We start from the raw sequence: 14,550 nt of genomic DNA on the forward strand, positions 1-14,550 counted from the left end.
AGAAAAAGATACAATCAAATGTTGGTCAATAGCTACTTTTCTTGTAAAAGTGGTTGTTATTCATAAGAAACTATGTTGAGTTTGAGGAATCAAGAAATAAAGAGACAATTGTTAGCTTCAAAATTAGCATTTTATTCGGATTGTTGGGGTCAGATGTATCATTTGTATTCCAGTACATACGATTATCCACAAAGCTTCAGACAAAAACCTTTCCCAGTCTTAAAGCTGATTCAGTAATTAGTGCCAACGGTGGGTACCACAACACCCCACCCACACCCTTTTTTTGGTACAAATTCAAACAGTTGTGCTGACAAGATAGCAATTTTTTCATTTTTTTTGTTCCGTTGTTTCTTCATTTTTTACAAAATACTTTCTTAACTTATCTTCTACACATGTAATGTCACCTGGTTTTTATTTTTTTGCTTTGTAAATAACATTTTTTCATCATTTTTGTTATCGTGAAAAGATAAAAACATGCAAAACCTTTAATTTGTAGTCCAAATTATACATTTACAAGTTCAGAACTTTTTGCACTGCTTCATAGACTACATCAAAAGAAAAAAAGAAAAAAAACATTATGTACACATTTTCTTTACAGTGAAGAAAAAGTTGAAAGTACCAGATGATGACCAAGGCAAATGAAGTGTACATGGATTAGAAGAAAATAAACAGTTGCTGTTTTTGTAAAGTACTACACCACTTCAGAAAAAACGAGAAAAAAAAACGTATTCCGCTACAAAAGTATCATTTATGACTCCCTTTATTTGCAACCAGCTGCATAAGTTATATGTTTTAGTGAAAAAAGTCCAAAATTCTAGCATACTGTACAGTGCTGTTCTCAGTTGTTTCTCCCCATACAGGTTAACAAAGGATCCTTCATCATCTCTTCCTCTTGGTAATTCACTTAAATAATCATTGTCCAACAAACAGCAGTATTGTGTAACCAAAAAAGCATGTAGAAGCATACCATAGTTTAACATACTTAATGTTTTGAAATCACTCCAAAAGTCAGTACCATTAAAGCCTTGAACATAAAACTAATAATTCAGATCCCCAAAAAATGTACAAAAAGGCACATTATATCCCAGTGCTTCTGTACTGTGAAATTCAAGTGTAACTGAGCGCTCTCAATATCAACGATCCAAACAGTGACAGTTCACCAATGTTCCCTCCCCTTCTCCAAAACCATGGACCACATTTCAGCGTATGCCTAAGCCTTCAACAAGCATATGTATGCGTAGACTACAACAATAAGCCTAGATTGGTTGTTTTTGAAAATATTTTGAAATTATGCTGTAATTTTTTGTACTTTTCTGTCATTGTTCCTGTCACCACTCGGTCAGGGGAATATCGGTAATCAGAACCTGTCCACGTCCATCGAGAGGAAAACAAAATATATTTTCTACTTTCCTGGGTTCACCATTCTTTGTCAACTTGTTTTTTTGTAGGTCTCGTCTCCTAGTCATCGCTCCCTCCGTACATGTCTGCCAGTTTTCTGAAGCGAGGGCCCCAGTCGTTGAGGTAATCGTAGTCCTGGTCCCCTCCGCTGCTGGAGGAGTTGAGGGAGCTTAGGGAGCCAGCTGTGGAACCACTGCCCTCGTAGTCGAACACCAGCAGGGAGTCGTAGGGCGGGGCTGTGGGGTCGTTGTCTGCTGCCTTTAGTCCCTGGGTGGACAGGAGGAAATAAAAAAACATGGTAAGATGAGTGAGGAGATTAAGACAATCCAGTCCACCACGACAGACCCAGTCCCTGTCTGACTACAGCTACAAGATGCCATTCACATTCACAGACATGTTCTTATCCCCCACTTCCACCTACACAGGTTAATATTAGACACATTATCTTTGTTTTCCTCCCTTCTACATGATCAGAAAATCAGGTTCGGCTCTAACTGTCCGTCTGCAGCACAGCATTTTGGTTGTGGTTCTCCCTGATGTTTCTGGCATTCAGGATAATCTAGAACTTGATCAAATGCTGAGATTGAGCATGACCAAATGCCTCAGCTCACTGGAAGGCTGCCACTGATGAGCTGGCCCTCCATCCTCAACCCTCCTTCACTCCCTCTCCACAGGCGCTGCCTGAGGGGCTTGGAGTGCTGAGAGGAGGAGATCACTGTCGTGGCACTGACAATATGGTAGCTTTCGCCACCACATTCTGGACCATGATGTAGTACTACATACCCCCTCCATTTCATGTGTTTAAGTTTTGCCCTAAAACTATGAATGAGGACTGGGAAACGGTGAAGAAGTGCAGAGCAGTGTGTGTGTGTGCGCGTGAGCGTGCGTACAGTATATGTATTTGTTCCAGTGCGTGTGTTCCAGAAGGTAGGTTGGGATTGGGGGGGGGTTCCATTTTGAAGACTGTACATAACATTCCCAGAAACTCTCATTGCCACATGAGATGTCCTTATGGGTTGCTATTGTTTTCATAGCCCATTCCTGGATGTATGTAACGGCATTCCTCCTCCTCTTTTGAGGAGGAGAAGCGAGAAGGATCGGATGACCAATGCGCAGCGTGGTAAATGTCCATAACGTTTATTATAAGATATCAACTGAACACTATGAAATATAAAACAATAAACGTGACCATGAACGAAAACCAAAACAGTACCGTGTGGCAACAAACACACACACGGAAAACAAACACCCCCAACTCAAAAGTGAAACCCAGGCTACCTAAGTATGATTCTCAATCAGAGACAACTAATGACACCTGCCTCTGATTGAGAACCATACTAGGCTGAACTCAAAACCCCAAAATAGAAAAACACACATAGACTGCCCACCCCAACTCACACCCTGACCATACTAAATAAAGACAAAACAAAGGAAATAAAGGCCAGAACGTGACAATATATTGCTTATCTATCATTGGAGATGTGCTCTGGCCATGAACTGCATTGGGTTCAGGCCTGAATCCGATCTCTTATCACTGCCACTGAAATCTAACATATAATAACCGAATTAAAAGAAACCGAGCACAACACAGAGTCACGACCAAGACACTAGGCTCATTAGAAACATGTCAGATATGTATTGGAGCTCTTTCATTTTGTTGTTACAACACCACTACCACTTTCTCTCATGCTCTCTGTCTCTGGGTCTCTCTCGCTCTCTGTCTCTCGCGCTCTCTGTCTCTCGCTCTCTCAAATAAAGGATAGATTGAAACAAAGTGCCTCGACGCTTAGTGATTATTTTCCACTTGTTAGCCTTCACTAAATGTTTGCTCAGGGCTGTGGCGCTGATCATTTGGTGGGAAATATGGGATCGTTCATTACAATTACTGCCATCACTGGTCCGGTGGATAGAGCCCCATCCGGCATAACCACCACCCCACTGGCAGTGTGACAAAGTAAGCCAATCACAAAGCTTCATCCTCCTAATTCCACTAAGATTGAATCATCCACTGTGTGAGAGAGACAATTGTCCATTTTAAGAAAACATTGTGCTGTCCTGTCTTTCCTTGTCTACCCTGACTTTCTCTTCTGTTCCACTGCTCACAATGCAGGTCTCTGATTGAATTGAATAACATCCTATTCAGAGATTCCAGAGAATGCCTTCCTCGCCTGGTTCACCAACTACTTCTCAGACACAGTTCAGTGTGTCAAATCGGAGGGCCTGTTGTCAGGACCTCTGGCAGTCTCGGGCCACTCTTTTCTCTGTATACATCAATGATGTCCCTCTTGCTGCTGGTGATTCTCTGATCTACCACTACGCAAATGACACCATTCTGTATACTTCTGGCCCTTCTTTGGACATTATGTTAACCAATCTCCAGATGAGCTTCAATGGCATACAACTCTCCTTCCATGGCCTCCAACTGCTCTTAAATGCAAGTAAAACTAAATGCATGCTGTTCAACCGATCCCTGCCCACCCGTCCAGCATGACTACTCTGGACGGTTCTGACTTAGAATATGTGGACAACTACAAATACCTAGGTGTCTGGTTAGACTGTAAACTCTCCTTCCAGACTTACATTAAGCATCTCCAATCCAAAATTAAATCTAGAATCAGCTTCCTACTTCGCAAACAAAGCATCCTTCACTCATGCTGCCAAACATACCCTCGTAAAACTGACCATCCCACCAATCCTTGACTTTGGCGATGTCATTTACAAAATAGCCTCCAACACTCTACTCAGCAAATTGGATGCAGTCTATCACAGTGCCATTCATTTAGTCACCAAAGCCCCATATACTACCCACCACTGCGACCTGTATGCTCTCGTTGGCTGGTCCTCGCTTCATATTCGTCGCCAAACCAACTGGCTCCAGGTCATCTATAAGTCTTTGCTAGGTAAAGCCCCACCTTATCTCAGCTCACTGGTTACCATAGCAGCAGCCACCCATAGCACAGGCTCCAGCAGGTATATTTCACTGGTCACTCCCAAAGCCAATTCCTCCTTCGGCCACCTTTCCTTCCAGTTCTCTGCTGCCAATGACTGGAATGAACTGCAAAAATCACTGAAGCTGGAGACTCATATCTCCCTCACTAGCTTTAAGAACCAGCTGTCAGAGCAGCTCACAGATCACTGCACCTGTACATAGACCATCTGTAAATAGCCCATCCAACTACCTCATCCCCATACTGTTATTTATTTGATTTATTTTGCTCCATTGCACCCCAGTATCTCTACTTGCACACTCATCTTCTGCACATCTATCACTCCAGTGTTTAATTGCTATATTGTAATTATTTCGCCACTATGGCCTATTTATTGCCTTACCTCCCTTATCCTACCTCATTTGCACACACTGTATATATACTTTTTCTATTGTATTATTGACTTTATCTTTGTTTATTCCATGTGTAACCATGTGTTGTTTTTGTTGCATTGCTTTGCTTTATCTTGGCCAGGTCGCATTTGTAAATGAGAACTTGTTGTCAACTAGCCTACCTGGTTAAATAAAGGATACATTTAAAAAAAAATGCAGTAGCAAGTTTCTCTGTTCATTTCACCAGTTGAAATGTTGAATGGAAAAACATTCCTTTCCGATAGCATCTAAATCTTAAATCTAAAACTGTGTGAACTTTTCATCCAGCCCCTGTTGCCAACAAAAGCTTATGTGTATGGTGAGGCTAATTTCCCAGACATTACCTCCCTGAGCAGGAACAGACTAAAAGCTGAATAATAGACTATTGTTGGCCACTCCGAGTTAATAAATTCTTAGGAGGATTTGAGACCTATGCTTCAATTTTAACTCCACCTTTTTGAATTAACTGCCAAAGGCTCTGTAGGCATGGGGTTGTGTGCACACTCCAGAGTTTGAGACCAGACCCGTAACCCCACCCTCACCCCCCCTCCAACCCCTCTCCCTGGGCAGTCAGGTCAGATTCCAACCCCAATGACGACAAGGCATAAACTAGCTGCCAGCAGGGTGTAGTGGATAGAACCAACCATGACCGCCTGTGTGTGTGTGTTATGGGAAACAGGCTGACATGTACTGCCTGTAATGTGGATGTCTTGGTCAGGATGCTCCGACCCACAACATCTTCCTGTCCTTGTATAGAAAGAATACATTAAACAGCAGACTTTTCTCTGCTCCAACAAGTTGCTCAGTTTTGCAACTTTTTTTGCTCACTGGGCAAAACACTCAAACTCACTCTATATAAATTGAGCTGACAGGAGCATTAAGTGTATTCAGGACTTTTCTGAGAGAGCGAGAGAGCGAAGGAGGGGGAATGGGAGAGATATAGCGTGAGTAGGGGAAGTTGAGCTGAAAGGGCAAGTTCTAATCTAAAAACATGGGAATAGGCCAAAAACTGGGAGAGGGAGAGAACTCACTTTGTAATACTGTGAAAGTATTGTCTGTTGGAGCTGGTGAAGAATACATGACTGTCTTTTTCATTATAAATTCCCCAGCTGGACTCAATGGTGGCCTGAGGCAAGCGAGGCCATGTCGAACAGAACAGGGTGCCTCAATGGAAAGCCAATGTGCTTCTCTTTCTCATCACACTAGATATCTACAGAGCGACGTCTAAAGCTAACTCCATCCCATGCTACATGGCTAAGTGAAAAATAAAATGATCTACAAGTGAACTCTTTGAATACTCATAATAACATGTGTGGATTTAGCTCATTTAAATTGGACACATATAAATAGTGAAGTTTTATCAATGAAAAGAAAAGGTGAGGTTTCCATCAAGCTTTTTATGCACTTAAAGTACATTAAGGATTAAAAAAAATGTAATGACAGGCCTTTCCAAATGTCAACAAAACAATGCTAAACAAGGTGGGATCATTTTGTATCGGTAAAATTAATTAATGCGAGAAATGTCAGTGGACACTTTTTTTATGCGCAAATATTGGTCATGTTATGTGGTCCTCCCACTATGACTTGTTGGAAAACCATGCAGTTTATTAGGCTACAGATTAAATAAGTTATGATGAACTTCACAGGGTGGTGAAAGTGCAACGTGATGAGCTTGATGCTCCTTTCAAATCAAAATTGAGGGTCTATTCGGGTAACATGATAATCGATGCTTGGCTGACGTTTTCCAAATACAAATATCTCATCATGTAGGCTATACATGGACTCTATCTGCACTCGGACCCAGTTGGCTAGAGCGCACGTGCCAATACCAGAGTGGGCACACTATATAATGCAAACATTTTTTGTGAGAAAACCATCCGCAGAGTTAAAATGCAATGGAAACCCATTTCACTTGTATTTTTTATTCGGTACATATGAACTTGACCAGAAAAGGCATTTTTATGTGCACCATGTCATCACGCACAGCCATTTATCTGCAACAAGTCAATTTGATGGGAACGCATCTCTGGTGGAGAATGCAAGTTGTTTTTATACGGATTTTAGAATATTTGCATGAAAATCTATTGCCAATTAGATCGAAACCTAGCTATATTCATGTATTTTTAAATTCAAAAGGGAAAATTTATTCAGGAAAATCATTATCCTTTCATTTTTGTATTTGTATGTATTTTGAATCCCCATTAGCTGCTGCCAATGAAGCAGCTACTCTTCCTGGGTCCAGCAAAATTAAGGCATGTGTCTGCTTTTGTTTCAATCAATACTTCCATGAGTACAAGGAAAGAGCTTGCTAATTTAACCTCAATGAAATTCAAAACTGAAGCCAGCACCATCTACCTCTGTTTTATTTTATTTCGAAGCATTCGCTTCATTTCACTAAATTGACAATTGAATGAAATCCTTCTCTAAATCCTCCTGATCTTGCCATTGACAATGGACTTTGAGAGGGAGGCAATTTCCTCTCAACGTTGCATTACTCTAGATGTTGTTTTTTTTTACCTCGTTGATGAAGTCTCCGATGTCCCCTGGGTGTGGGGCTGCTGACCTTATAGGGTACTGGGGCTCGGGGTGCAGCGGCCTCTCGTCCATACGCCGTATCCCCACGGGTTTGATGGCATCAGGCTCTATCGTGTCGGGCTGCTGGAGCTGGCTCAAGTCGTAATCCTGGAGGGGAGGGGGAGAGGCAGATGGGAGTCAGCAAGGAGCCAGAGATAAGTGTATATCCCCACAGAGCTGGGGAGAGGAGCTTGGCATGGGCAGAACCCCCCCAATCGGATCCAGACTGGGATCCATACACACCACAAGAGGTTGGTGGCACCTTAATTGGGGAGGACAGGCTCATGGTAATGGCTGGAGTGGAATCAGTGGAATGGTATCAAATACATCAAACACATGGTTTATATTTGATTTATGCCATTCCATTTACTCCATTCCAGCCATTATCATGAGCGACCTTGTAACATTAGAGCAAAAGAAACCTATCAATGGGTGGACTTTAGATTGTTTGTAAACATCACTTAAGACCGTTAGCTGTTTTTAACAAGATCCAGCATCAGGGTCAAGGCTAAGAAACAGAGCATCAGTCGACAAGCCAGTTGCAATAGAGAGGTGTTCTTCTGGAAGGGTGCGCAGGAAACTGTTCTGCTGTAATCAGCCCTAGGCATGGAATAGCGGATATGCATAAGCCATTAATTATCCTATTAACATTGCCAAGGCAACCTGACTGGCTTGTTTGGTTTGTGCAGTGTCAAGAGAGAGAGCGAGAGAGAGAGGGAGAGTTGTGATGTAGATGAGAAGACAGCAGTGAGGAGCTGGACTGATATGCTATCAGAGAAGATATGATGGAGAGAATGCCATGGAAAAATAGCTGTGTTTAATAAGCGTGTATGATGGATTGTCCCTCAGCAGATTTTCAGTAATCCATCCATCTCTAATATCCCCCTTCAAAATTGGCCCTGCTTACTTGCACATATAACTATGCACATTTACACGCTCGCTCGCACGCACACACACACGAACGCACACACATGCAAACATTTGCATGATTAAAGATGGACCATATAAACACATACAGTGCCTTCAGAAACTATTCACGCCCCTTGACTTTTTCAACATTTTGTTGTGTTACAGCCTGGATTTAAAATTGATTAAATTGAGATTTTTCTACTGGCCTACACACAATACCCCATAATGTCAAATTACAAATTAAGTCTTGAGTTAATAAGTATTTAATCCCTTTGTTATGGTAAACCTAAATAAGTTCAAGAGTAAATATTTGCTTAACAAGTATGGTAGAAAATGATGTTATAATACTCTTATTGCATCGAATAAGGTTTCTCATTACTCTCTCATCTGTGTCTGTGTGGACTGAGTTGGGGTGGCAATGGATTTATGATCGTTTGGTAATAAAACCTACAGCCTGCATTCCATAGAATGAGTTGGTGTTTGTGTTCTATGAGGTAGCAGGTAAGAGAAGGCTCTGATATGGATAGCTGATGAGAAGAACCTCGTCTTGGAGGCCAAACCCTGGTTTCTATACAATGAGAACAGTCTTCACAGCAGATACTATCTGATGTGAATTATTCATTTATTTTATACAAATCCTAAACTTTTCACCCATTCCAGACATCTGTTGTTTGTCACATATTCAGGAGGATGTGTCTTAACTATAAAATGCAGTGGCACAGTTCTGCTCACTGGGCTCTCAATGGTCAACTACGAGTGGTCATTGACCAGCTCCATTATTGCAATAATTAATCAATATTAAAGTATGATTGTTTGAAGAAATAACAAAGTCTCTCTCACTTGGTTAGAATTTCCACCACACAAGTCACTTAATAAGTTGCATGGACTCACTCTGTGTGAAATTATAGTGTTTAACATAATTTTTGAATGACTACATTATCTCTGTGCTCCACATATACAATTATCTGTAAGGTCCCTCAGTCAAGCAGTGAATTTCAAGCACAGATTCAACCACAAAGACCAGAAAGATTTTCCAATGCCTCGCAAAGAAGAGAACCTATTGGTAGATGGGTCAAAAATAAAAGTTATTACACTTTGGATGGTGTATCAATACACCCAGTCACTACAAAGATACAGGTGTCCTTCCTAACTCAGTTGCCGGAGAGAAAGGAATCTGCTCTGGGATTTCAACATCAGGCCAATGGTGACAAACAGTTTCATGACTGAACTCGAGAATCCAAATAGGTCAGGTTTGCAATGACTAACTTCAATCAGATCCCCTTTCACCCATTGAGGGGGTAGGATAGAACTAGTCGGGATTGACACTCACGCCCTGTTGTAAATCAAGGGAGAAGATCCAGGCCTGTGCTCTCAAAATTCACCAACGCAATGTGCTTAGTCTCAACAGACCTTTTCCCGCTGAAACTCAAACACGATCAAAAGCGAATACTGGAACAATAATTTAAACGTAGAATGTGGGGAAAAGTCAGAGGCAATTTATATAACGCTAATGTCATGTTTGTTATTTTGTGAGGTCAGTAAAAATGTTATAAAGGAAATACTGTAACTCCGAAAGTATACAAACTACATACAATTCCTGACAAGTAAAAAATTCCCTGTTTGTCCTGATTGGATTTTTCTCAGGCTTTCGCCTGCAATATCAGTTCTGTTATACTCAGACAATATTTTTACAGTTTTGGAAACTTCAGAGTATTTTCTATCCTAAGCTGTCAATTATATGCATATTCTATTATCTGGTCCTGAAAAATAGCCTGTTTACTTTGGGAACGTTATTTTTCCAAAAATGAAAATAGTGCCCCCTAGTTTCAAGAGGTTAAATCACACATGTACAATACCAAATTAAAGCTACACTCGTTGTGAATCCAGCCAACGTGTCAGATTTCAAAAAGGCTTTTCGGCGAAAGCTTAAGAAGCTATTATCTGATGATTGCATAACAGTAAACAAAGAGAAAATAGCATATTTCAACCCTGCAGGCACCACACAAAACACAGAAATAAAATATAATTAATGCCTTACCTTTGAAGATCTTCTGTTGGCACTCCAAAATGTCCTAGAAACATCACAAATTGTCCTTTTGTTCGATAAGGTCCTTCTTTATGTCCCAAAAATGTCCATTTATTTGGCGCATTTGATTCAGAAATACACCGGTTTCAACTCGCCCAACATGCCTACAAAGTATCTAATAAGTTCCCTGTAAACATGGTCCAAACATTTCAAACAACGTTCCTAATCCAACCTCAGGTACCCTAAAACGTAAATAATCGATACAATTTAAGACTGAATAAATACCGGATAAGAACCATGTGAAGCTCGCTCCAGTTCATGTGCACTAAAATAGTAGAGTCCACCTGGAATGACACTTACAATGAATAGGACTACTTCTTCATTTCTCAAAAGAAAAACATTGAACAATTTCTAAAGACTGTTGACATCTAGTGGAAGCCATAGGAACTGCAACCAGGTTCCTAATAATAAGGGTATCCCATAGAAAACAATTGGAAAATCCAATGCCCTCAATTATTTTTTTCCCCCTGGATGGCTTGTCATCGGGGTTCCACCTGCCATATCAGTTCTGTTATACTCACAGACAGTATTTTAACAGTTTTAGTGTTTTCTATCCAAATCTACCAAATTATATGCATATTCTAGCTTCTGGGCCTGAGTAACAGGCAGTTTACTTTGGGCAATGCTTTTCATCAGAAGGTGAAAATATTGCCTCCTACCCAAGAGAGGCTAGCTACCCTACCGATTTATTCCATAATGTTATCCTACTGGAACACATGATTAGAGCGTTTTACTAGTTGCATTGTAGTTGAGACTACACATGGCAAGGAATTATTATTGTTTAAAAAAAAATTGGGTGTGGGACACCTCAGTGATATTTCAAGATGTATTCTAAGTTTATCCCTGTCGAGGGGCTTGTCCGCCCCTGCCTGTACTCATGGGGAAGTTTGTGCTTCAAAACGCTCAGTGGCTGTCATGGCTTGCCATTCACGTGTCCCACTCAAAGCGGTTTCTGTCCCACTCAAAGCGGAAAATGTATCATCGGAAGCAGAGTCCACTTTGAACGTTGATGCTTTGTTTCCTGAGACAGGAAGTGTCTAACGGACAAGAGAAGTTCATCTTAGCTTCAGTATCGCATGACTCCAAGGAGGAGGGAAGTTGCTCACACACAGAGACTGCTGGCTCAAAATCATGAAATGAATAGTCTATCAGGTCCGCTGATTTAATGTGACGAGATCTCATAATATCTGCTCCTGTCGACAGATACTCCTTGTGGGTGACTGTGTTGCAACCAGCATTAGGAGAAGACAGTGTGGTCAGTGGAGACAGCACGGTGACCACAATTGGTTGTTTTTCCAATCCATCAGTGGGACAAAACGATCCATCAAGTCTGCTCCATGTAGCAGGAGTTCAATGTCGAGGCTGGTAACATTCACAGGGTAAAAAAGCGATACATTTTGGAAGTCTAGTATCAGCATGAGTCACATTGTGAGAGGCGAGGAAGTGGAGTTAAACCTCAAAGTTTAGTTCCGCATCGTACCGTTTTTAATCAACGTTTAGCTGGGTTCACAGTCCTTTTGAGATCATTGAACTATGTTTGAGAGATGAGCGATATTGTCGAGCCCAAATTAATTAGCGCATCACAGGTTAAGCAGTCCTCCAGGAGGGTTTCCAGGTAGCGACTTTCAGAGTTGCGTTCTGTAGTTATATTCCCCACAAAGTGGAGTGATTGTTCGTAACGGCGTGATGTGCCATTTGTGTTCATGGTGAAAACAGATAGACTTATCGGAGTTTGAGTGGAATTGGCTATTGCAATGTTGTTTAGCTTGTGTGTTACAACATTTGTATCGAAGTCTATTGTCAAAGCCTGTGGGCTTGTTTCTGGATCAAGCGTGCACTGGATTGGGTTTCGAGTGATATTGGGAGTTATTGAATTGTTTACGTCCTCGTTAATGGTGTTAATTCCGGCGGACCTGTTCAAATTCTACGCCTAGTCATGGCAACTTATCTTTTTCCTCCGCTTCTGTACTTCTCTTAGCAGAACATTTAGAGAGTATTGGTTTATGTTTTTAGCATCATTGAATGCTTTGGTACCCTTGTGCCCTGACACTTTGTGTGGGTTGATTGTAGCGGTAGTCATTTCACTGGCGACGTTCTTTATAGTTATTTTGACCACGGTGGTTATTAGTGTCGTGATTTTGTGGTAGATACCGTTTTTGTGCATCATCTCTCACCGCTCCTGAGTCAGAATGGTGCCGGAGGGGATGGCTGCTGTTTTACGTGCTCCTAACCAAATGTGCTATTTTGTTAGTTTTTAAAAAACTTATTTTGTACATAATGTTGCTACTACCATCTCTTATGTCTGAAAATAACTTCTGGACATCAGAACAGCGATTACTCACCTCGAACTGGAAGAAGATTTTTCTTTAACGAGTCCGACGTGAATGGTATACTGCTTTCTCGGGAACGGGCCCAAATCCCCGTCATTTGCGTGAAAAAAAGATGGAGAAAAAGGGTAACAGAGGTCGGGCTGCCTTTTGAGAATTCGTAGGCGAGTGAGTAAACCCCCACTGCATCCATTCTATTGGCCAACGTGCAATCATTGGAAAATAAAACGGATGATCTAGATTATCCTACCAACGGGACATGAAAAAGTGTAATATCTTATATTTCACCTTGTTGTGGCTGAACAACGACACGGATAATATAGAGCTGGCGGGATTTGCCATGCAACGGCAGGACAGAGAAGCTATGTCTGGTAAGATGAAGGGTGGGGTTGTGTGTCTAATATTAAAGAAGCCTAGAGTTATTGCTTGCCTGAGGTAGAGTACCTTATGTTAAGCTGTAGTCCACACTACCTACCAAGAGAGTTCTCATCTATGTTATTCGTAGCTGTCTATTTACCACCACAAACCGATTCTGGCATTAAGACCGCACACAATCAGCTGTATAAGGCCATAAGCAAACAAGAAAATGCTCATCCAGAAGCGGCGCTCCTAGTGGCTGGGGACTTTAATGCAGGCAAACTTAAATCCGTTATTACCTCATTTCTACCAGCATATCACATGTACAACCAGAGGGAAAAAAATTCTAGACCACCTTTACTCCACACACAGAGATGCATACAAAGCTCTCCACCCTCCATTTTGCAAATCTGACCATAATTCTAATCTCCTGATTCCTGCTTACAAGCAAAAACTGAAGCAGGGAGTACCAGTGACTCGCTCAATATGGAAGTGGTAAGATGACATGGATGCTACTCTACAGGACTGTTTTGCTATTACAGACTGGAATATGTTCCGGGATTCATCCAATGGCATTGAGGAGTATCAGTCATCGGCTTCATCAATAAGTGCATTGACGACGTCGTCTCCACGGTGACGTACATATCCCATCCAGGAGCCATGGATTACAGGCAACATCCGCATTGAGCTAAAGGCTAGCGCTGCCGCTTTCAAGGACCAGGACACTAATCCGTACGCTTATAAGAAATCCCGCAATGCCCTCCGACGAACCATTATACAGGCAAAGCATCAATATAGGAATAAGATTAAATCCTAAAACACCAGCTCTGACACTTGAAAACTATTACAGACTATAAAGGGAAACCCAGCCACGAGCTGCCCAGTGAAGCAAGCCTACCAGACGAGCTAAAAGCCTTTTATACTCGCTTCGAGGCAAGCAACACTGAGGCATGTATGTATGAGAGCACCAGCTGTTCCGGACGACTGTGTGATAATGCTCTCAGTAGCCGATGTAAGCAAGACCTTTAAACAGGTCAACATTCAGAAAGCCGCAGGGCGAGATGGATTACCAGGACGTGTACTCAAAGCATGCGCGGACCAACTGGCAAGTGTCTTCACTGACATTCTCAACCTCTCCCTGACTGAGACTCTAATGCCTACATGTTTCAAACAGACCACCATAGTCCCTGTGCCCAAGAAAGCGAAGGTAATCTGCCTAAATGATTACTGCCCCGTAGCACTCACATTGGTAGCCATGAAGTGCTTTGAAAGACTGGTCATGGCCCACATCAATAGCATCATCCCGGATACCCTAGAGCAGGTTTTCCCAAACTGGGACGGCCCGGTTCCATCGTGAGGTTAGCTCATCCGTGGATAACATAGCTATGAATTAGACTCCTTCATTCCTATCTTCACTAAAATGGAATAAGAAACATTAGTGGTTTTACTACAAGTTAAAGGTCCCCTTGGCATATGGCTTGAGGTCGGCATCGATTCTTACTGACACACGGTCAATGACATGGAAATTATCTGATGAAGTC

General features: G+C 41.7%; 1 protein-coding gene across 1 annotated transcript in view; it reads right to left on the bottom strand.

Annotated features, from left to right (window-relative positions):
• Positions 1-111: 111 nt before the first annotated feature.
• Positions 112-14,550, bottom strand: part of LOC109874930 (cadherin-2) — a 106,026-nt gene continuing 91,587 nt past the window's right edge. Inside the window, exons 15-16 of the mRNA XM_031810258.1 lie at positions 7,274-7,438; positions 112-1,665 (exon numbers count right to left, since the gene is read on the bottom strand). Of these exons, the coding sequence (XP_031666118.1) occupies positions 1,459-1,665; positions 7,274-7,438 (372 nt within the window). The 3' untranslated portion in view covers positions 112-1,458. The remainder of the gene's footprint in view (positions 1,666-7,273; positions 7,439-14,550) is intronic.

This window comes from Oncorhynchus kisutch, linkage group LG30 (genome assembly GCF_002021735.2).
Source record: "Oncorhynchus kisutch isolate 150728-3 linkage group LG30, Okis_V2, whole genome shotgun sequence".
NCBI classification, from domain to species: Eukaryota; Metazoa; Chordata; class Actinopteri; order Salmoniformes; family Salmonidae; genus Oncorhynchus; species Oncorhynchus kisutch.